The sequence below is a fragment of the Dendropsophus ebraccatus genome, chromosome 7, assembly GCF_027789765.1.
Source record: "Dendropsophus ebraccatus isolate aDenEbr1 chromosome 7, aDenEbr1.pat, whole genome shotgun sequence".
Taxonomy (NCBI): domain Eukaryota; kingdom Metazoa; phylum Chordata; class Amphibia; order Anura; family Hylidae; genus Dendropsophus; species Dendropsophus ebraccatus.
This window is the reverse complement of record NC_091460.1, coordinates 123,728,993-123,752,269: the sequence shown is the minus strand read 5'-3', so window position 1 is coordinate 123,752,269 and position 23,277 is coordinate 123,728,993. Positions and strand designations below refer to the sequence as shown.

At 41.4% G+C, this 23,277-nt stretch overlaps 1 protein-coding gene across 5 annotated transcripts in view; it reads left to right on the top strand.

Annotated features, from left to right (window-relative positions):
- The window catches only part of STPG2 (sperm tail PG-rich repeat containing 2), a 419,428-nt gene that overhangs the window by 46,651 nt on the left and 349,500 nt on the right, over positions 1–23,277 (top strand). For all 5 annotated transcript variants that reach the window (XM_069978345.1, XM_069978347.1, XM_069978344.1 and 2 more), the window contains exons 6-7: positions 13,657–13,772; positions 19,761–19,872. In XM_069978345.1, coding sequence (XP_069834446.1) covers positions 13,657–13,772; positions 19,761–19,872 — 228 coding nt within the window. The remainder of the gene's footprint in view (positions 1–13,656; positions 13,773–19,760; positions 19,873–23,277) is intronic.

Here is a 23,277-nt window from a genome sequence, read left to right as displayed (position 1 = left end):
GGTAGGCTAGATGTACCTAATTATTTTCTGAACACGCAGCTCATAGTTGTTTCCTAGCTCAGTGGCTCGGAACATGAAGAAATTATTTTCTTCAGACCCATTTTTTTTTATTTATTTTTTTTTATTTCGTGTGTGTGTGTTGTTAAACCACCTGCAAACGCTGAGCGTGCCAAAGTGGTAGTTGTCTCCTTGACATCTATTTGATAATTGGAAGGCAAGGCAATTTATATTGGTTACTGTTTTCTTGGTAAACTTTATTGTGATAAAAGAATACAGGGAGGTAAGATGCTGAATCAGAGCAGTGCAGTGCATGAGAATGTTAACTCAGGTCTTTTATATATAAAATAAAATAAATGTATAATTACATTGAAAACCTCTTGGTTTTATCTACCTGGTGTTACTGAGACAGATGGTTGAATGTGGGGCATTGTTAGCGTACAATATGTTACCACTAGAGATGAGCGAACCTGGAGCATGCTCGAGTCGATCTGAACCCGAACTTTCGGCATTTGATTAGCGGTGGCTGCTGAAGTTGGATAAAGCCCTAAGGCTATGTGGAAATCATGGATATAGTCATTGGCTGTATCCATGTTTTCCAGACAACCTTAGAGCTTTATCCAAGTTCAGCAGCCCCAGCTAATCAAATGCCGAACGTTCGGGTTCGGATCGACTCGAACCCGAACCCGGTTCGCTCATCTGTAGTTACCACTGATCATTCGTTGCAGGGCAAAAACAGTGGTGGTACGTCACAGCACTCATCCTGGGCCAGGAGTGCATGGTGCCTGTGGACAGAATTAGCCCCTTAAAGTGTCACTATCTATATTACTTTCAAAATCTAAATCAACAGTAGATGTGAAATAAAGCAAGTTTGCAATATACAGTCATTATTTTTTTTGTTATCAAGCTAAAAAACAAAGCTGAAGGCAGATTTATAGACTTGAAAAAGATTGAAAAAAAGAGACTAAACATAGGATACAGAGAGTCACAGCTCAATATGTCCATCAATCACATGGCTGCCTTCTCTCTGTGAGTGCTCAGATGACCTGGGAAACACACAATGTTTTTAGACTCTTTGAAGAAAAAAAAAAGAACTGTCAGAACACAGGAGGTGCTGTGTTTTCAAATACATAAATAATTAATTAATTAATGTGTATTGCATACTTGCTTTATATCACATCTACTGTTCTTTTAGAAAGAAAGTTATAACAACAGTGACACTTTAACTCTATGGCCCTGTTCACATTGAGCAAGAACGTACGCTGCCGATGCTCTCCGCTCAAAGAAGTGGCATGTCACTTCTCTGAGCAGAGAGCAGTGGCAGCAGAGGAGCGCGCCCTCTCATTCACTCAAAACAGGACACTGAGCACGGCGGGATTCCGACGTTCTTGCTCAGTGTGAACGGGGCCTATGGGTTATACAACAGCTGTCTGATCTGCCTCTATGAAATGTATACATGTGACTAGGGATGGTCCGAACAGAGTTCGGTTCGGGTTCGTACGAACCCGAACCCTCGGTAATGATTGCCGCTGTCTGCCCGCTCCGTGGAGCGGGCGGATCCAGCGGGAGGACCGCCTGGAAAATTGGGATACAGCCATAGCCATAGGCTGTATCCCAGTTTTCCAGGCGTTCCTCCTGCTGTATCTGCCTGCTCCACGGAGCGGGCAGACAGCAGGAATCTGCTGCCAAGAGTTCGGGTTGATACGAACCCGAACCTCGGCAGGTTCGGACCATCCCTACATGTAACCTAAATGAAGCACTTTTATAGATTATATAATAGATATACCGATTAGAGAGAGATACTAAAACATGTTTTGTTTCCTAATCTGTTTCTATTTTCTGATTGTCATTTTTAGAAATGTTACCTTTTCTTGATCTGCTTTTAACAGCATTTACAAATATGTTTTACAGCAAGTACTATGAACATAGGAACAGTAGACTGGAGCTAATCCTGTTTACTTCAGTAGGATTTTCTAGGCATGTTCTAGAAAAATGTTTATTTCTCCAGGCAACTCCTTTATTAAAAAGGGTTATCTAGTTAGGTAAAATACATGTTGAATCACCCCCCTCTCCTGGAGACTAACAATTCCTTCCATACTTGTTATTGTTTTTTCAGTCTCCTTTCCCCAGTTCTGAGCTGCTGCTTTCTGCTAAAGACACAGAAAACTGTGTGTGAATTGCTCACTCCGCCTCCGCTCTGATCTCCCTCTCCCCCCCCTTCCGTACGACACGGCTCATGTAAACAATGTCCTTGGCTGGCTGTCTTAGCTCTGTGATGCGAGTAGGCCTAATCTGAGGTCAAATTGGGCTGGTGACCTTTCAGCCAGCCAGGGACACTGTTTACATAAGCCGTCTCGGAAGGGAGGGGGTTCAGAGTCGATACAGAGAGAGCAGCTCATGCGCCGTTTTCTTTGTCTTTGTCTCCTGCTCCCTCTGCTGCCCCCCCCCCGTCCCCCAAGGAGACAGAGATCATGTGACCACTGTCCCACATTCAGTTTATTTTTTGGGCAAAGACTGAGGATGCAAACGTTGAAGGGCAGGGCATAGACAGGAGAGGTCGTGTTATGGAGGTGGGAAAAACAGGTAGGATGTTCTGAGCATGCACCACAAAGACTAATGGCTAATGTATTCTGATAGCAGTACAGAGGAAGAGGAACAGCAAGAGCTCCTGCAGAAAACTGCATCAAAGGAGTCAGAGTTTTTAACTAGACTCCCCGGAGTTCTCCTTTAAGGACATTTGAGAGACTGAGTGAGAGGGACTGCAAGTTGTCTAGACTGCAGAAAGACTGCAGCTGTACTGAGTGTGTGCCGTGATAGACTGCAGTGACCCCTGTGTGATAGTGACAAAAGAGGTGAGGAGCTGCACCCAGAGGGCAGTAGGAGCAAAAATAATTCACAGAGGATGGCATAATCGCAATGGATATTTAAAAGGAAACCCATAGAAACTTATGGTTCATATTGTGCATCAATATGCTTCTTATTTGATTCTATTTTTATTAAAAAAATTGTATACTAACCATAATATAAAAGTAACATTGCTTCTAACGGTAAATATGATTTTGTACTGAGGAACCATATAGTGTCATACTGAGCACTGGCAGCTACATAATATGGGACCATAGGGACTGGCATTGCACTTTGTCTCTGTGCTGTTCATAAAGCCTAAGGATGTTAATAAACTGTCCCGCTTATTCATTGGCAGCTTCAAGCCACTTACAAAGATTAAATACAATACAACATAAATTTTGTCTTTTATGTCTGCGTCCAGTTTAGATGGCAGACATGGGTTGGGTATTATAGGACTATATTAACATTTCCTGTTTAATTCGTATTTAATTCCCCCCCCCCCCCACACTTTTTTAATCTTCATAAAAACCCTTTTCTTTCCTTTATTTGGATATCACATCAAAAACGGTTATTTTTGGCAAGCTTTTTGGCTAGTAATTGTGAAAGATTGGAAGTGCACATGTATTGGCAGATTTATCAGTGTATTTGCATTCTATATGAATAACTTGTAATTTATGAAGCCACTTTGCCACTATATATATATATATATATATATATAATATATATAGAGTGGTGCCTTGGATTACGAGCCGCGTCATAGAGGGGAGGGAATTCCCTCCCACTGGGGGCGGGCCGTCCGGCCTCCAGTGCTTGAGCACCGGCCGGTAACCGTGGATAGAATGGCGCCGTACACGGGATCCGGGCCGTGGTTCGAAAAACGGACCGCGGCACCGGCTTGCCCGTGACGGCGCCGTTCTATCCCTGTGTCAGGTTAAAGAGGATGTATCGGATGGTACATCCTCTTTAAACCAAAGCAAATTTTCCCATAAGAAATCACTGATATGCAGACAATTGGTTCCACAACCCCAAAATAATAATTTTTTTTATTCTGAATAACATGTAGAACAGATGAAACAAACAATGAAAAACAGCTGAACCTGTGATATTATAAGTTACTGTGTAGTATAGCAATCAGCATGTAGTGTATAATGTGTAGTAAGCAGGGCTGTGGAGTTGGAGTCAGAGCTAGTTTTGGCTGAAGTCGGAGTCGGAGTTGGAGTCGGAGCTAGTTTTGGCTGGAGTCGGAGTCGGAAAAAAATGTACCGACTCCGACTCCAGCTTTAAGAAAATCTTTTAAAAATTTAGAATTGAGTTTTGAAATGAATTTTATAAGTTTTGCTCTTCATTATATTTTATAAGCAACATTCTAATAGGACACTGGCTCTATTAGATAAGGGCGGTTAGGGAAAAGTTGTCAGCCACTATTTGGCAGCTTGTTTCTGAGCTGGAAGAGTCCATTGTGTGGGGGGAGATCTGTGCTGTTCTCTTCCTGGATGCTGGATGATTGTATATGAGCAGCAGTGTAATATGAAGATATCCTGTGTAATATAGAGAAGGAGAAGCCATAAGTAGTGAAGCAGTAACCTCTGTCCTGTGGTGTTTTCTTTCTGGGAGAAGATTGTGTGTTTTTCTTCAGTGTTCTATGGCAGCAGCTGTGTGTGTGTGTGTGTGCTATGGCTGCAGCAGGCTGTGTGTGTGTGTATGCTATGGCTGCAGTAGGCTGTGTGTTTGTGTGTTTGTGTGTGTGTGTGCGCCATGGCTGCAGCAGGCTGTGTGTGCATGTGCTATGGCTGCAGCAGGCTGTGTGTGTGTGTGTATGCTATTGCGTGCCCCCACAGTGACCCTCAACATCACTATGTGTGACCCCTCTCTATCAGTATGGCTGACCCCTCTGTATCACAGGGATTTGGCAGTGTTTCTTTGTGTATTGTGAACATTTAGTTAGAAACATAGAAGATTGTCAGCAGGAAAAGACCACCTGTTCCATCTAGTCTAGTTCTGAGTTGTTCAGGACATGGAGCCTGGAGACTTGCTGAATCCTCTGCACACACAGGAGAATCTGCCTTATATACAGTATTCCATTATTCACTCAGAAGTTGCACCAGGATCATGTAGGACATTAGGGAGAAGCTGCTGAGCCAGTGTGAGAAAAAACTCCCCTGGTACCTGGCTGGCCATTTATGAAGGAGCAGGAGTCGGAGTCGGTCCTGATAAAATTCAGGAGTCAGAGTCGTTCCTGATAAAATTCAGGAGTCGGAGTCGGAGCTGCGGCTTACCGACTCCACAGCCCTGGTAGTAAGTGCATAAACCTAAAAAACAGCAGCAGTTTGTAGATACAGGATGGAAGTGCAGATCCCCATAATGCAGTAACATAGTACAACATGATAGAATAGAGAAGCAGGGCTGCTGTCAGAGGTCTGTGTTGTCACATGACAGCAATGGGGAAGGTGTGTGTGGTCAGTATGGACCAGAAAGAGAGAATCACAGAGCTGTGCAGCAGAGACAGAAACTTTATATACAGAAGTTTGAATAGCTGAGTGTGAGTGCAGGCATATTATATCAGGAATGGAGAGGATGGGAAACATAAGGGCTGACAGAGACTGTAGGGAGCATGAAGGAATGAGCAGGACAGATGTGGGCACATAAATGCAGCGCTCTCTGTCCAGGGAGAGAGGGGTTACAGCTATGGAGAAATTACCCCCACAGTCCTGTCCCCTGATGTAAGCCCCAGCCTGAAGTGCATCTGCTATGATTTGGAAGGTGAGGGAGACTTCCTGGGTCAGAGTACAGTGCTGTAGACCCCTTTATGCAGACCATGCCCCTCCCCCACTCACGCTCCCACCCAGTACAGGGAGCTCTTAAACCAAAGCAATGCTCTTAAACCAAGTTACAATTTTGAAAAACTGTGAGCTCTTCTTGCAAAACGCTCTTAATCCAAGTTACTCTTAAACAAAGGTACCACTGTGTATCTATTCTAAGATAATAAGAAGGGAAATACTAAAAGGGCTGACTAGATGGACCCAGTGGTCTTTTTCTGCTGACAATCTTCTATGTTCCTATGATATATCCTATCCCTTGACAGGTGCCATTGTAACAAGATAATCACTGTTATTTACTTCAATGATTTTAATGTCATGGCGAAAAGGTGTATATGAAGTAATACAATACACATACTACACAACCAATGGTACACTTTGGTCCTTTAAAAGAAACCGCATTGAATCTAATGTAAAATATCTGTGTAAGGTGAAAGCTATTGATTTACATCATGAGATATTACAGTCTGGAAGCGTCTCCAAATTATCTATCAATGTAGCAGTTTTTCAAGGCTGTGTTTTTTACCCCTTAAACATTTCCAGCAGCATGTATTCATTTTATCCTTTAAACTGGTTCAGTAGTAAATTATTTTAAAGTATGAACATTTGTATTCCTAACTCCTACGGTGAGGACTCCAGAAGCCAAATTGGAGAGTAATGTACCCCGCAGTATTAATTTTCACTTCTGAATTATGTATGAGTGTCATTGGAAAAGGTGATAAACATGAATATGATCTAAGCTGATTCTTTTTTCTTTATTTTGACAAGAATATCCACATGGAGTATTATATTTACTATTGAGAGGCAGAGTCAGATATCTCGCTCATACACAATAGAACAAAGAATTAGATGACAGATCCATCATTTTGATGTTTTATTAATTTATAATTTAAGTGTGTCCATTATAAGGGGATGTATATTGGGACCTTGTATCAGAATAGTAAGTTCTTAGTACCATATTACATATTACATATTGAAGTCTTAAAGGTTTAAAGTTGCATTTAGATTTTTGGGGATTTATGTAATATTTATACATCCATGATATTTTCTCCGTAAGGGTACTGTATTTCCGGCAACGACTTTTTGACCCCCAAAAAATCTTCTTGGAGACGCTCGGCTGCCCGGAGAGCTTCGGGAGAATGACAGCAGCTATGGAAGTACCCGAAGCCTCTGTCATTCTTCCGAATGTCTCCTGGCAGCCGAACTTTTCTGAGATTCTCTGATGAGGAGCTCAGCGGCTTGGAAAAGCTTTGGGGATCTCGGCGCAGTCAGTGTATGTCACACTGTCTGTGCCGGGAATAGGCCAGTAGACGCACGGAGGCCAGGAAAGGGCCCCAGGTGAGACAGGGGTTAACATTTTGTGGCGTATAAGGCGAACCCCTGACAATCTTCTTAAAAGTCAGGGATTGTCTTATACGCCCAGTCGCCTTATACACCGGAAAATACGTTATGTTCCCACTAGAGAATATGCACGGAAATTTCAAGCAGAGGCATCGCGGCGTACTCCAGTTGAAGTTCCGATTGTCCCATTGACTGAATAATATTCTGAAGCTCAATCAACATGTGAGTTGTTTGGGCTGATGGCGAATTGAGCTTCAGAATATCATGAGTCAAATGGAACAGGGGTAACTTCAGGAAGAGTCTGCCGCGTGGCCTCCACTTGAAATTTCTGCACATATTCAGTAATGGGAACATACGTGTCAGACTGTGGACAAGCAGGTAAGAGACAGACAGTGAGCCCTGACTGGTACCACCCACTGGCCCTACCTACTTGCCTTAAGACAGTCCTATGTAACTGTGGGTAACTACGGTGGCGGTCCCTACACTACTAAAAGTGCAAACACACAAAACGGAGACAGACGTACAAAACTCAATAAATCAAGGTCAACAATCCGGGTCGGCAACGGCGGGCAGCAGCGGTACAAAAACGTGAGGCAGAGTATTAGCCGGGGACAGGCAACAAGGTCAGGGCGGGTGGCAGACAACACAAGCGGATAAACAAGCAAAAGTCAAGGTAAAGATGCAGGCACAGAAGAAACGCTTAGCATGAACCAACTCAATAGCCAGCAGGGAAATGAGAAGACTGCTACTATTTACTTGAGATCAGGGACTGGGTCCGGCAGCTGATTAGATCAGCCCTGATCCCAGCACCCAGCTCAGCTGGACAGGCCTAAAGAAGGAGTAGTCTCCGCACTGCCAGAGTGTAACAGGCAATGCGGGTGTGGCTGGGAAGCTAAGACAGCATTCAGACAGATGACTGAAAACCAAAAACAACCAAAGGCTCAGCGCTTTTCCGGTTATCCAACACTGACCGAGAAGCGCAAAGTCACATTCCTGTCAATACACTAACTTACTGTAGTATGTTACATATTTGATAAGAATTAGCATCATGGCTTTCCTTTTGAGATCATGTTCCCCATGGTGTATTTTTCCTTAGTAAAAATACGGTACAAAATAGACAGAAATCCACATTTGACCCATTTGGCATGTATTTCAAGATTAAAAATTGAGGTCAATTAGCATAACTTTGTTTTAGCAATACGATTGGGAACAACTTGATTGTAGTTTGTAGCTTGTAGTTTAAGTTTATGGAGGGATGAAAGGAATTTCTTGTCAAGCTTATTTCAGGAAAAATGAGACTGCCAGGCAGCTAATAATAATAATAATTATTATTATTATTTGTATAATGCCAACAGATTCTGCAAGTTAGCAACAGTGAATAGTGGCCAGTAATGTTTTTAAGTAAGGTATTGGTAGTCTTGTATGAGCAAGCAACTTCTTTTACTATCAACTACTTATGTAAATTTTCTTCATCTAGACATCAGGGCGGTTCTTGTCTTCCAAGTAGTCATGGCTGGTGGGCTGTAATCCACTGTAATTAGGCCTATCTGGGCATGATTCACAGTGCTGCCGACGCTGAGACCTGCTACGGACTCCACCTGGAATTCTGACTGCATTCATGTGTCAATGTGATGCCTTCTGTGCCTCTGCTCTCCTCTTAAAGAATTTACATGTCAGTTCTTTGAGCAGAGAGCGGAGGCGCGTGAGGCATCTCATTGACATACTGAGGCAGACTGGAGTCTGTGGCAGGGGCTCTGCGTGGAATTCCACCTCTTTTACTCAGTGGGCCGGCCTCTCTGTGATGCAGGGAACAACTGCACTGTGCATAGAAGTGTACTTTCAGCGGATTACAGCCCACCAGCCATGACTACTTGGAAGACAAAGACCATCTTGATGGCCAGATAAAAATAAGGCTAGTTCACACAAGGATTTTTGCTGTCCATTTAACAGATACGTTCAATAGAAAAAGCGGATGAAAAAACGGATGCATTTGAGTGTAACCATTTTGATCCGTATTTCCATTGACTTCCATTATAAAAAATAAAAGAATAAAAATGCATCTGTTTACTTTTTTTTTATACTAAAAAAGAATGATTGGTCGACCACGTTGTTATGTACGCTAAAAAAAGAATGCGTTTTGATCCGTTTTTTTTAAAAATGGAAGTCAGTGTAAAAGCAGATCAACATAGGTGTACACAAAAACTCAATGTGAACCCAGCCTAATTTGCATACAGTATGGGACCTAAGAAAACGATGTGTTTGCCAAATAGCTGGCCCGGGCAAACTGATAAAGCATGTGATAGGACTGAGTGCAGGAAGCTGTAGTAGCAAGGATTTTCAGCTTTATACACCTATATGTGATGATCGATTCCCTTTAAAACTCCTTATTAGAGCCCTGCAGGAGAAGAGTGTTACAATAGAGTGTATAAAAACTGACCTTATAATAAAACGGATGAAAAACCGATGCATTTGTGTGCATCCGTTTTGATCCGTTTTTCCATTGACTTCCATTATAAAAAAAACGGATTGAAATGGATCCGTTTTTTTTTAACGGACACAAAAGTAGTGTTGAGACTTTGTGTTAAAAAAAACTGATCTATTTTTAAACGCAGTATGAACCTAGCCTTACATGGTGCTGCTTTCGCTATTGTATTAAAGACCCTATGATACTGTATATCTGCTGATGCTTTTAGGAGACGCAGCTTGATGTGGGATTGTTGGATATCCTTCACATGCTGTATGGCAGAATTTATTAGAATTAGTGAATGGCGTAATTAGATTGGAAAAAGGACGTAATGAAAAACATAAAGTGTGTGCAAGATTGGAGGGGATTTTGGTTATATACTTTTGGTTTCACTACATGTTACTTCTAATCAAGTCCATTTAGCTTACTAGCTCATTAGGCTTTAGCTTTGTTACAATGCATGTAAAATGTAGTTAATTCCTTACTTATTCTCTTTTTTTTCTCATTTCTTTCTCTCTTTTTTTTTTTTTTAGCTAGTGCTACTTCATTTTCTTATTTAAAAAAAAAAAAATCCTGGTTCTGTTGTTCTGTATTGACTCCAGTGGATGATTTCTCATCTTATATATGTGTAATCTTGAGGGTTCTCTTCCCCTCCCAGTAAACTGGTCAGTGACAGTTTGGGTGTGTGGTATTAAAACAAATAGAGCTAGAGTAGAAGAATAGACCAGAGTAGAGAATAAAGTCCTTTTATTCCCATTATAGTTCCATTATAAAAAAAAAACAAAAAAAAACAACGGATTAAAACACTTCAATTTTTTTAACGTACACAAAAACATACAGGACCGAATTTTTGCATACATTAAGAAAAAAACAAAAAACAAAAATTAATGCGTTTTAAGCCCCCCCCCTTTTTTTTTTATAATTGAAGTCAATGGAAAAACGGATCAAAACGGATGCTCACAAATGTATCAGTTTTTTAATGTTTAAAAAAAAAGATGAAAAACACGGATTACTAAAACATAGTGTGAACCCAGCCTAAGAGGTTAAAATGATAGGGGGCTTAATGACCTCTATGAAAAATGACCTGATAAAAAAAAGATATAAACACATGTAATGGGGATCAATAGAAAGTCATTTACATGCTTTTCGAATATAAATATGTTATTTTGCAAGAAATGGATAATAAGAGTCGTCTCAGCTACTAAAGAGGGCAATTTTCCTAGCAAGACATGGAATTGCTTTCTGCTGATAGTTTCGACACTGACATATGAGGTAGTGCTGGAAACACACTGTGAACTACCTGTGTGCAGCCATACTGGAAAACAGTCCATTAGTGACTAAATGAATGCACTCCAAGAATTTTAATTCTTTGCTGAATCTATTTCCATATTTAATTGTGGAAAGTCAAAGGAAAAAGTTGCAAAGCACCTCTTCATCCATTTCGTTGTCACCGGGAGTGGCGATTAGTAATTCTTCTTGAAGTTCTATTACAATGTTCACTTAAAATAATGTAGCTCCTTGCTGAGTTTGCTTCAATTAAGCCATATTTTATTTGGTAATGACTTACCAAGCTGACGGTGACCTTGAAGGGGAGATTGTCAACACTTCTTGGCACAAAGTATGTGATGATTTAGAGTTATTAATAGAGCATCAATTTATTCTTCTGTCCACGTCAGTATTTTTAAAAGGCTATTTAATTCAATTACAAATGTGATTTTTTTTTTCTACCTGAGTAATGCCTATTGCTTGGGCTTCTCGGTTAAGTACTAGTCAATTTATATTATTTTAATGCAGCGATTTCAGCCATCGTATGATGACATAGATTTTTTTTAATGTGCTCACTTTTTAAAGAATAGGCTCTCGTCAAACCACTTAGGAAAAGGAAATACTCTTGGTCTCTAGTTCTTATAATTACAATAAATGTGCATTGACCCTATCTACAGATCAATAGAAGCTATATGTAGGTAAAATCTTAATGTGTTGGATTCTTACAGTATATAGGAAAAGGCTACGCAGTTTTATTTTTGTAACCAAACAATTATGGAGGTAACTGATAATAATATGACTTATTTGTCGTTGGCTCATTTGCCGATAGCCCCCTAACTCCTCTAGACAGTGCTGCTCTTGTAATTCTTCTAAGTTCTGCCATTTTGAGAAGTTTGATCTGGTAAAAATATGCAAATGAGCTCGTTTGGTGTACACGAAGCGTTCCTCAAGAATGCATAAGCAAGCGGTCTTCTGGTATACCCGAATATGCATTAGTATGTGTGAACATAGGAGGCGGCTGGTGGGCCGAACAGTGCACTGGGAGGCTAAGGAGCACCAAAGGAGCTAATTTACATATTACTGAAATTTCTCCAAAACTGAAGGATCACAAGAGCGGCCCTGGATAGAGGAGGTAGGGGGATACCGGGAAAAATGATGCGATGCCTCCAAATGTGCATCTGTTAACTGTTGCAGATTCTTTCCTGAGCTGAAAAAGATAAATTGGCATTGGAAAATGTGTTTGAGAAGTTCTGCAAGGTCTTTAGTTGGTGCAATCTTTGGTAGTTCATTATAATGGTAAAAATTAAGACTTCTCTTATAATGACAGACAAAAGATTTATATTCGTTTATTTATATCTATAGATAGATGATAGATAGACATAGATAGATATATTTATATCTATTTATATTATTTACATCTATTATTGGGTCTCTTTCTGAAATCATACGGAATAAAGACACAAAGAGGTCTTTCAGAATTTCTCAAAGGGGATCATCAGATACCCTCTCAGGGATATATACTAAATTTTCCTGCATATAAGACTACTTTTTAACCCAGTCACAATCTCACGTCTCCTACTGTACTAAAGAGGAAAAGAGCAGTTGTTTGTGCCATACTCTTTCACACCTCTCCACTCCTTACTCCTCCATCTTCTTCATGAATAATCAATGCTGTCTGGCCTCCTGCTTGCTCAGCTGTCAGCCAGTGTCTCTGATTGCAGATCAGTCCACTGTAGGCAGTTTATATTTAAAAGAAACACTCAAATAGTGTTGAATCTTTGTGGTCTAGCCTTAACTCACCTGTCTAGAGACCTTCTAGCAGTTTGTTCTCTGATTCAAATCCCCTGATGGAAATGAAATAGAGGTATTTATTTATTTTCTTATTATTGTATCATTTTAAGGCTATGTTCACACACAGTATTTTTGTTTAGTATTTTAGTCAGCAATTTGCAATCAAAACCAGGAGTGGATTTAAAACAGTTGAAATTGTTGAAACTGTATGTGAACATAGCCTTAACTTAATGATACAATAAGGAGAAGAAAAAAAATCCAAAGAACTCAATTTTATATCCATCAGGGGATTTGAACCAGAGACCAAACTGCTGGAAGGTCACTAGAGAGGTGAGTTACCCCTAGACCACAGCCCCTACATAGTTTCTTTCAGACTTAACCTGCCTACAGAGGACTGATCTGCAATCAGAGACACTGGCTGACAGCTGAGTGAGCAGGAGGACGGGCAGCATTGATTATTCATGAAGAAGAGCGAGGAGGAAGGAGTGGAGAGGTGTGCCAGAGCTCCTCTTTGCCTCTTCAGTACACTAGGAGACGTGAGATTGTGCATAATCCACTACACAGAAAATTACCAAAAGGCACCATGCTTACTAGGGGACTGCCAGCTACAGCACACTTTCAGCACCTTAGGTAGGGCCCGGTAGCTGACAGATTCCCTTTAAATCGTTAGGGGTCTTACTGGATGCCAGACGGGTGAAAGAGTGAATCCTACCGGTATTACTGTACCTCTTTCTCTGCCTCTCAGATCTCGCTGCTGTCTGATGTTTTTTTCTTAATTTTTATTTGGTGTGCATTGGAAGAGGGGTCGTCTTATACGGCGAGTATATCCCAAACTCTGTATTTTAACTGGAAAAGTTGGGTACGTCTTATACGCACAGTTATCTTATACACCAGAAAATACAGTATGTCTGCTTTATATACAGATTATGGGTAAGCAGCAGGTGTAGCAGTTTTATCTGTAGATGCACGCTTGTGTCTGCTTTGAGCCACTGGATGCTCGCTGGTGTTGGAGCTCTCTCACTGCGCTTCTTCCCCTGTCTGCATTCAGCCACATTCCCCAGAGCTTTTAAATGTTAAACATTGTATTTCATAAAAGAGAATAAGATTCATATTTTGTTTCCTTTTTACCACTAGGCAGAGGCATATGCAACACAGAAATACAGAGGTGTGCACTTTGCAAAGTATTCAGGGAAGCGCACTGAATTTGAAAACCATGATGGACCCGGCCCAGGGGAATATGACATAGATCAGTAAGTATGGCATTTTTTCTAAGCTTTTCATTAACTCTTACATGCCACTTATTATTGTGCTTACACAATAACAAATCCAAAGCATTTTTGATTTGCCGAGGAGACGTTTAGATGGGTATTTATGCTCCAGCTTGTAGCACTGGCAGATTTTATTGCATTGTGAATTACATTCTAGCATTTAACTGCTATAGTGTTGTAATAGGAACTGTCAAAACCGGTTTTCATATAATGCATAATGGATAATATAGCCTTCATAAAAGAACTGTAGTAAGGGACTAGAGCCAGAAATTGAAGCCAAGCTGTGCCCAGGGATCGTGTACTGCTGTGGAAGCCAGAGAATCAGTTATGATGAGGTTAGTAGGGATTCAGCAATAGAACAATGGTCACAAACCAAAACCTTGTAGTGTTTTACGTAGACATTTAAATTACAAAATCTGAATCTTAACAAACTAGAAACTAAATTCAGGAAAAAAAAGAGAGAATTTGGCTAATTAAAAGGGACCTGCCATCCCGGCTGCCAGGGTGAAGCCCGCCCGACCCCCTGGTGGAGCCCCTTATACTTACCACTTCCTCAAAGTCCCGGTCCCTGTCCCGCCGCCAAGAAATCCCCGTCGGAAGCCGTGCATGCGCTCAACCAGAGATGAGTCCGACGCCCATAGAGAATGACTGGAGCAGTCATTCTCTATGGGCGTCGGACTCATCTCTGGTGAGCGTGCGCACGGCTTCCGATGGGGATTTGTCAGTGGCGGGATGAGGACCGGGACTTCGAGAGGGGGATAAGTATAAAGGGCTCCACTGGGGGTCGGGCGGCTTCACCTCGGCAGCCGGCGTGACAGGTCCTCTTTAAAGGGGTTGGCCACTTTATAGTAAAATTGTTCAATAAAGAGTATTAGTAAGTGTACTCACTGCACTTACCAACAGCAGCTCCCTGTGTACCTCATAAAGCTAAAATCAGACTTCCATCCTCCAGGCTGTGCTGCCCTGCTCTGTGGTGGGTCTGTCCATAAGATGGCCGACATGGAAAAGCCCTGGTCACATGCTCCTCCATGTTAGCCATCTTATGGACAGACTAACCATAATCTTGGTTAGGGTTGGCCATTGTATGTCTTAGCCTCATTTACAAGAAAATCCTTTAATAGGACAATAGTGGGACTGGATATTCTAAATAGTAGGGATTATTGGCTAATCTTAAATACACTCCTTGGGGGAGATTTATCAAATATGGTGTAAAGTGAAACTGGCTCAGTTGCCCCTAGCAACCAATCAGATTCCACCTTTCATTCCTCACAGACTCTTTGGAAAATGAAAGGTGGAATCTGATTGGTTGCTAGGGGCAACTGAGCCAGTTTCACTTTACACCATGTTTGATAAATCTCCCCCCTTAACATTAAAATTGTATAACCAAGAAGGATAAGCCGGAAGGTTATACAAAGTAGCAGATGTTGCTAAGATCTGCAAATGATCAAATTTTCAAGCAGCTAGCCCCAATCTGTGGTGTGTGGAAGGGGCTTCAATGGTATAAAAGCCAGAGGGAAAGCAAATGTTTTCAGCCACATTAAACCTTAGTAATTAGATGACATTACGGTGTGATTGTGCAGAGTCTTCTATTTGTCAATGTGCCAATTATCGCCACTTTTCCCAAACTGAGAGAGACAGAATCCTAAGAGAACCGAGCGAGACCTTGATTTATCACTCTGGTGGTTCTCTACACCCATAGGCAGAGATGTCACCTCTGTTCAACGTTGAGTTTCCCATTGGTTGGGAGACCAGCAACAAACTGGGATGACAGTAAGAGATAAACAGAATCGAACCTCCGCATGGACAGATCTTCAGATTAGATGAATGGCACAAGGGATCCATTGTGAACTACAAGTGTAATTGGAAACCATAAGTCAAGCCTAGAAAATCAAACAGTTTTTGTGCGAGCCATCAGAAGGGGGTTTCAGATTTAGGCTATGTTCACACACCGTAAAAATGACAGCCATTATTTGTTGTTAAATGACGGCAGTTATTATAGGACTAACAGACATTGTTTTAAAATAACAGCAGTTATTTGTTGTTAAAAACCACCACTGTTAACATAGAATGTCCACATCATCAGTGGTGGATCTAATTAAAGGGGTACTCCAGCAAAAATATTTTTCTTTCAAATCAACTGGTGTCAGAAAGTTATATAGATTTGTAATTTACTTCTATTTAGGGATGGTCCAAACCTGCCGAGGTTGGTATGAACCCGAACGCTCGGCAGCAGATTCCCGCTGTCTGCCCGCTCCGTGGAGCGGGCGGATCCAGCGGGAGTAAAGCCTGGAAAACTGGGATACAGCCTATGGCTATGGCTGTATCCCAGTTTTCCAGGTGGTCCTCCCGCTGGATCCGCCCGCTCCTCGGAGCGGGCAGACAGCGGGAATCATTACCGAGGGTTCGGGTTCGTACGAACCCGAACCGAACCTGGTTCGGACCATCCCTACTTCTATTTAAAAATCTTAAGTCTTCCCATTCCCAGTCCTGCAGGAAATGTTGTTTTCTTTTCAGTCTAACACAGTGCTCTCTGCTTACATCTCTGTCCATGTCAGGAACTGTCTAGAGCAGGAGAGGTTTTCTATGGGATTTTGCTGATGCTCTGGAGAGTTCCTGTCTCGGACAGAGGTGTCAGACTGAAAAGAAAACAGCATTTCCTGCATGGCATACAGCAGCTGATAAGTACTGGAGATTTTTAGAAGTAAATTACAAATCTGTATAACTTTCTGAAACCAGTTTTTTTTTTAAATAAAAAGATTTTTGCTGAATAACCCCTTTAAATTAGATCATATGATATCTGGTCATTTCACAGGACAATGTTATACTATAAGATGTGTTGGCAAAACTAAAAAAAGGAAGGATAAGAACTATATTTAAGTAATGTTTCATTCATGTAGTAACCCCAACTTGCTGAATATGATGAATGTCTGCCTGTTTGTAAAACAATGGAAAAGTGTTCTGAAAAGCAGTTTGATATGCAGTATGAATAGCGCCCTGTAGCTGAGCGCCATCATAATTCTTGTAAATGCAGCTCTCTGTAAGACGGATGATTTAAAGGAGAATAAAGCAGCAGTGAGGACTTTTTAGACGCTTCATGAGATCATCACAAATCCTGATTATTCTTTTACATTTCTGAAGATGCAAAATAAATAATTTCCAAATCCGTCTAAGTCTGACTAAGTCCCTTTTACGTTGAGAAGATGAGACATGGGTAATCACAGCATAGAAAAAAAAACGTAAAGCGTACAGGTCCCTCTTCTGCGATTCTAACGCTTTGTTATGTCCTTTTAGCCTGATAAGTCAGTCCATGGGTTCTAGTATTGTTGATGATGACCCGACACATGGGAGAAGAAATTCATAGCAAAACCACATAATTGTCAACTAAAACAGTTGGTCCTACATTTATCCAAAATTCTGTGGCTAGATAACAAGTACATGTTGTTCGTGGTTCAATACCTTGAAGATACTTACTGTTTTATTCCAGTTTGGTAAACTGATCAACATACTTCAGATGATCAGCTGTTGTTACCAAAAGAAGCAGCTTCTGGATTTGTGGAGTAATATGTCAATCATTCACACAAATGGCTATTTGTGTAATTCATACATTGCCGGGGTCTAACACAGTGGAAGCTGACCGCTGTGACTTATAGAAAGGTTCCTATATAGGCAGCTTCTGATATCACTTTAAAACATCTTGGAGGACAAATGTTATTATGTTCGGGTATGTTCACACTGAGTAAATGTGGCACCTCCGCTCCTGCTGCTCTCCGTGCAAAGAATTGACTCGTCAATTTTTTGCGCGGAGAGCGGCTGGAGCGGAGGCGGCTGAGCCCTCTCATAGACAGGCTATGGCACACTGAGGCAAGCGGGATTCCGTGGCGTAGAGTTCCGCCGCAGAATTCCGCCACATTTACTCAGTCGCGAGTACTGGTCGTGATGAATAGAAAATTTATGTTGTGTGAACGTAGCCTTAATGTGCCATGAGACCTGTTCAAATCGAGATTTTTTTGTTAAATGTTTTTCAAAATTTTTGGTGATTTCTTTTTGTTTTTCAAATTTTACTTTCTGTATTATAAATGTAATCTTTCAGTTTTCATTCTGGTCGCCAAGCCTCCCAATAAGCTGTGACTTTATGTTCTGTACTGGTAATTTTTCATCCCTTTCCTCCTTATGATCACAGTCAGGAACACTGTGAAAGGGGACACCAGTAAATTGATAATAAAGGATCAGGACATTCACAATACATGCTGGACAGAGACCCCCCTCTCCCCAACCAGTAACCTCGGCACAGGTCACAGGGCATGAATAGAAACCTCTACGTTGTAAATAGTCTCTGCTCCAGACTATTGTGTCTATGTCCATGAGACTTGCTATTTCATGTCCAAAGATTATTAAAAACATTAAGGTTTCTCTAATACTAACCTACAAAAATAAAATGAAATGATTTACTATCAGAGTATATTTCAACATATTTCTTACTCCTGAGTAGGCAAGTAATCCATGCTTTACTTTAACAAGGAATGGGAAGTGACAACCGCTCGATGTTCACACACTGTATATTTTTGTAAAAGTACGGCCGTTGTTGATGATTGCAGCAACGGACGTGATTAATATGTTACCCGGCCGGAGCGTAAACACATAGTATACGCTCCGGCTGGGATCTCTAGCGGCACCGCAAAAAAACTGAAAAAAACTCCGGCTCCGGCCGCACGCTCCATTGTGTGCAGTGGGGAGTACTGATGCGTCAGCATCAGAACTCAGTGGTGCTAAAGATCATCCAGCCGGTACTGCAGTATCGGCTGGGATGGTCTTATCTGACATCGCCCGTTAGATCACGGAACGGCCGGTATCATACAATGTGTGAACATACGCCCTCCTGACAAAGCGATAGACGCGAAAACGTGCGTTAGGGGGATCTGGTGGCGGTGGCATAAGTTTACATCACAATGGGTGAGTTCTGTTAGGGTGCGTTCACACCTACAGGATCTGCAGCTGATTTTCTGCAGCAGATTTCAGTTAAATAACTGAACACAGCATCAAATCTGATGCTGTGTTCAGTTATTTAACTGAAATCTGCTGCAGATAATCAGCTGCAGATCCTGTAGGTGTGAACGCACCATAAATGTGTTTTTTTGAGATCATATATGTGTATTGGGAGACCGGTACTAAGACTCCTTGTAGGGGCGCAGTGAGATAGGTAGTTAACCATACACAATATTATGAGACTTTATGTATATGTTTTGTATATGTCATCTTTTTTAATACATGCCATTTTTTGCACACTGCCACTTTTCATCCTGGTCTGTTTCTTTGTTGTTTTTTAGTGTTTGTGTATTATTTTACTAATAAAGTATATGGTTTTTATGGGAACTAGCCTCAGTGTTTTTTCAGTATACAGGTTTATGTAGAGGTGTTAATGTTTTGAGGTTTATCTGGACTGATACCGTTTGGGGATATATATTGAATTGTCATTATATGTCCAGGTGGGATTATAAGTATAAATGTGTGAACATAGCCTAAGGTGTCAGTATGAACAGTTACTTGCTATGATAAGCTCTCTAGTCCCATTATATGATGTTAATAAAATTATGCAGCATAAAGTTGTCTATTATGTACAACTTCGCTTACATTAGTCTTAAAAGTTGTGTATGCAAAAAGGTGAAATATGAAGAATTCTACGACTGTCATAACATCAACACACATTTAGTTATAGATATAAAGGATCTATTTTGTAAGCAGAGTTCCCCTTTAAGTTTCTAGTCTAATTCAAATAGGATATGAGCCACATCCATTTCCAGTAGATCTAAATGGCTATATCTTTCACTGTAAGTGCAGATGCCTCCATTAGTGAGTGATTTGGCCCTTATTAGAGACTGTAAACATAAAGGGGAAAGGCTTTCTCTGCTCTTGTTTGGATGTCTGCTCAATCTGAACTGCAGACTCATAAATCTTTCTTTGAACTTTCTAAAGGGAAAGTGCACTGCATTATGAGAATGTCAACTCCAAGAAGGAAGACAAGAAGAAATATGAGCCATTCATTCCACGGTATCACGAAGTAATCGTATTACAGGAAGAGAAGAAGGTAAAGTCAATTTGGCTGTTCATAGTACTTAAATAAAATCATTTACTGTGAGAGTGGAACTCATGAATTCCTAGCCCATATGATTAGAAATGAACCCAAATGACTGCAACAGGCAATGTATTAGCTAAGGGGGAAAAAAAAATAGTTCCCAAAAAGAAAAAGATCAATCTGCAGCTTATCTAAAACACATTTTTCCTTTAATCCCCTCTGTGGCTTTCACTGATTTGTATCGGATTGCACAAAAGCAAAACATGGATTTCTTGACATTAATCTGAATGATGTGTTCAATGTAGATCGTCTGCATCCATTCCTGTTATAGATTTTATTTTACTGAACTATGGAATAAATAGTCCCATTTACTCCAAAATTTTAACATAAAATAACTCAGTTTGAAGGGAAAAAAAATCTCCACAGACAGAAAGATAAAAGGTATTTTTTAAATATTTTTCTAGCTTTTTTATAGTAGTAAAACGAACCAAAATTAATTTATGCCCCACAATATTTTTTCCAGTTTCACTCAACAAATACTTTTTTTTGTGCTGTTGCAATTCAGTACATTAAAGCGACTCTGTACCCACAATCTGCCTCCCACAAACTGCTTGTACCTTCTTATAGCTGCTTTTAATCCAAGATCTGTCCTGGGGTCCGCTCGGCAGGTGATGCAGTTATTGTCCTAAAAAACAACTTTTAAACTTACATCCCTGTGTCAAATTGGCATGGCCTAGAGTGTCTGTGCATTAGACTTGCACCAGCCCTCCATCCCTCCTCCCCGCCCTCTTTATCATTAAGAATCCCCCAGGCAGGTATTCTCCTATTCATCACCCGTGTGAGCACGGCACATGGGCTGGATCGTTACGGCACCTGTGCAGTTTTCAGACAAGTGATGAATAGAAAAAACCTGCCTAGGGGCATTCCTAATGGTGAAGAGGGCGGGAAGGAGAGACGGAGAGGCGGTGCAAGCCTTGACACAGACACTCTAGGGCACACCAATTTGACACAGGGTTGCAAGTTTAAAAGTATTTTTTTAGGACAATAACTGCATCACCTACCGCATGGACCCCAGGACGGATCTCGGATTAAAAGCAGCTATCCGAAGGTAAAAGCGGTAAGGAGGGGGCAGATTGTGGGTAGAGTAGCTTTAAGTCTGATGCCCAACTTATTCACGTCTCCCTTCGCTCCTTCTCTGCTGCTCCCCTTTGTTAATCCTATTCAGTGGCTCTCCATTGCCCAATGTATTCATTTTAAATTGTTGACCAGGACATACAAGGCTATCCACAGTACATCTAAAAACCAAGGTGCGTCATGATAATACCTACACATTTCACGAGGCTGCACCAAATCAGGACCAATGTGTAGCTCTTATCATGATGCACCTTAGTTTTTAGATGTACAAATAAAAGTTATATTTTATCTGCCAACGTCCTGGAGTGCTGGCCTCCTCACCTTGTACTGTAGCTACCTCCTGCTTGCAGCGTCTGGCCAATGCTTGTGCACCCCCCATCTGGATAACCTATTGCTGTGGGATCACTTTTACATGGTGAGCTGTATCTTCCTTGTTTCTATTTTTTGCAAGGCCGTCCTCAACCTGTCCCTTCCGTATATCTGTGACCTGATATCCCGCTACCGTCCCTTACTCAACCTCCGATCCTCCAGTGACCTCTTTTGCGCTCCCCCCTTGTTCATACCTCACACAACCGCCTCCAAGATTTTACTTGAGCCTCCCCCATAATCTCGAACTCACTACCCTGACACATCCGTCTCTCATCCACCATTAAGACCTTTAACAGTAACCTGAAATCAAAACTCTTTAAACTAGGCTACAACCTACAATAGCTCTGCCCCACACTTTGACTAGCTGCCCTTCCTTCTGTCTCCCTCCTCTTACTTGATTGTAAGCCCTCGCAAGCAGGGTCCTTTATCCCTATGTATCAGTCTTCCATTTCCCTTACTTATGTAATGTGTTTTGATTCTGTAATATTTTGTTTGTCACCCACCATTGCCTGTATAGCGCTCTAGAATCAAGGGTGCTTTAAAAAGAAATAATAATAATTACATGGAAAAATGAAGCACGTGTCAGGAACTTACCTCTCTGCGCTCCAGTGTTGAACACTTCCTCTGCCCTGTGCTGGTGAAGACAGAACAGGAGTGATTTCTGTGTACTTACACTTAAACTTTGTGCTGTTATTGTTCTCTGGGTTTTGACCCTTTGACTTGTTACTCTCTTGTTGACTCCTCTCTGTTTCTGATTTGTGGCTTATCTGTTCCCAGTGGTTTTAGCGTGGATTGTTCACCATCCTTCCCTGCCTGCTCCAGCACTTACTAGTGATGGGACCATCTCTCAGTCGGGGTCTCCTACGTAGGGCAGCATGTTAAGTAGGCAGGGGCAGAAGGCTGTGTTCAGATTTGGGCTCACTGTTCCTCCTCTGACGTTGCAGCATACCAACATTTAAAACTTGTCATGCAAAATATTAAGTCCCCATATGGCTCTTTTAAAGGAGTGAAAGGTGTGTGTGTGGCGGGGGGGGGGGGGGGGGGTGGGGGGGGGGGGGGGAATCAATAAAATTGCTGTGGTGACAAGCAATTTAAAAAAAAATAAAAAAAATCTTTATGAAGTTAGTCAGCCAGTAATCATTAGCCAATAAAAAATTGTTTCCATCCGAAAATTCATTGAATCGTTTCCTCCACATGGGTCATGTCCTCTCAATGGAGGGTCACCAATCCCAGCGAGAAGCTCTTATATGATCAAGCTACATGGACTGTTGCACAGAAAACCTTCACAGCCAGAGGCAGAAACTCCCATTTAAGTTAGCAGTGATGATTACACTCCTGTTACACAGCTATAATGGATTTGATGACAGTTTAGCCTCCCTGATTGTAAAATGTAAAAACAAAAGAAAAAAAGTTGGAACTATTTCCCAGCGCTGTCTGAAGGAATAACCACAATAGCCAAAATAAAGAAATAAGTCAAGTTTTATTGGCTATTGTGGCTATTCCTTCAGTATCAAGTTTTTTTGAATTACATTTGTTTATAGGGGACCCTACTTGGCAGTATCCTGTGTGTGTACTACCAGCTTTGGCAGTCACACCAGTACACCAGTTTTGGTTCCTCAGCCACACCAGTACAGCACCCTGCAGACTACACTGGCAACGGTACCCTCACATGCCTGTCAGGGGTGATATGCAGAAAGCCCAAGAGGCAAATGGGTGAGCAGCTCCACATCATACCAAAGGTATCTTATGAGGCATCTGGTCTTTTATTTTTCCATTCCTGTATTAGAGACAATCGTGGAGTACAGGAAAAAGACAGAAACGGATAGGTGTACCCTAGGCAGGAACCTACTGTACCCCCTGTCCCTGCCTACAAACCACAATCTGCCCTAGGTGGCAGCGGTTACCTGGGCGACA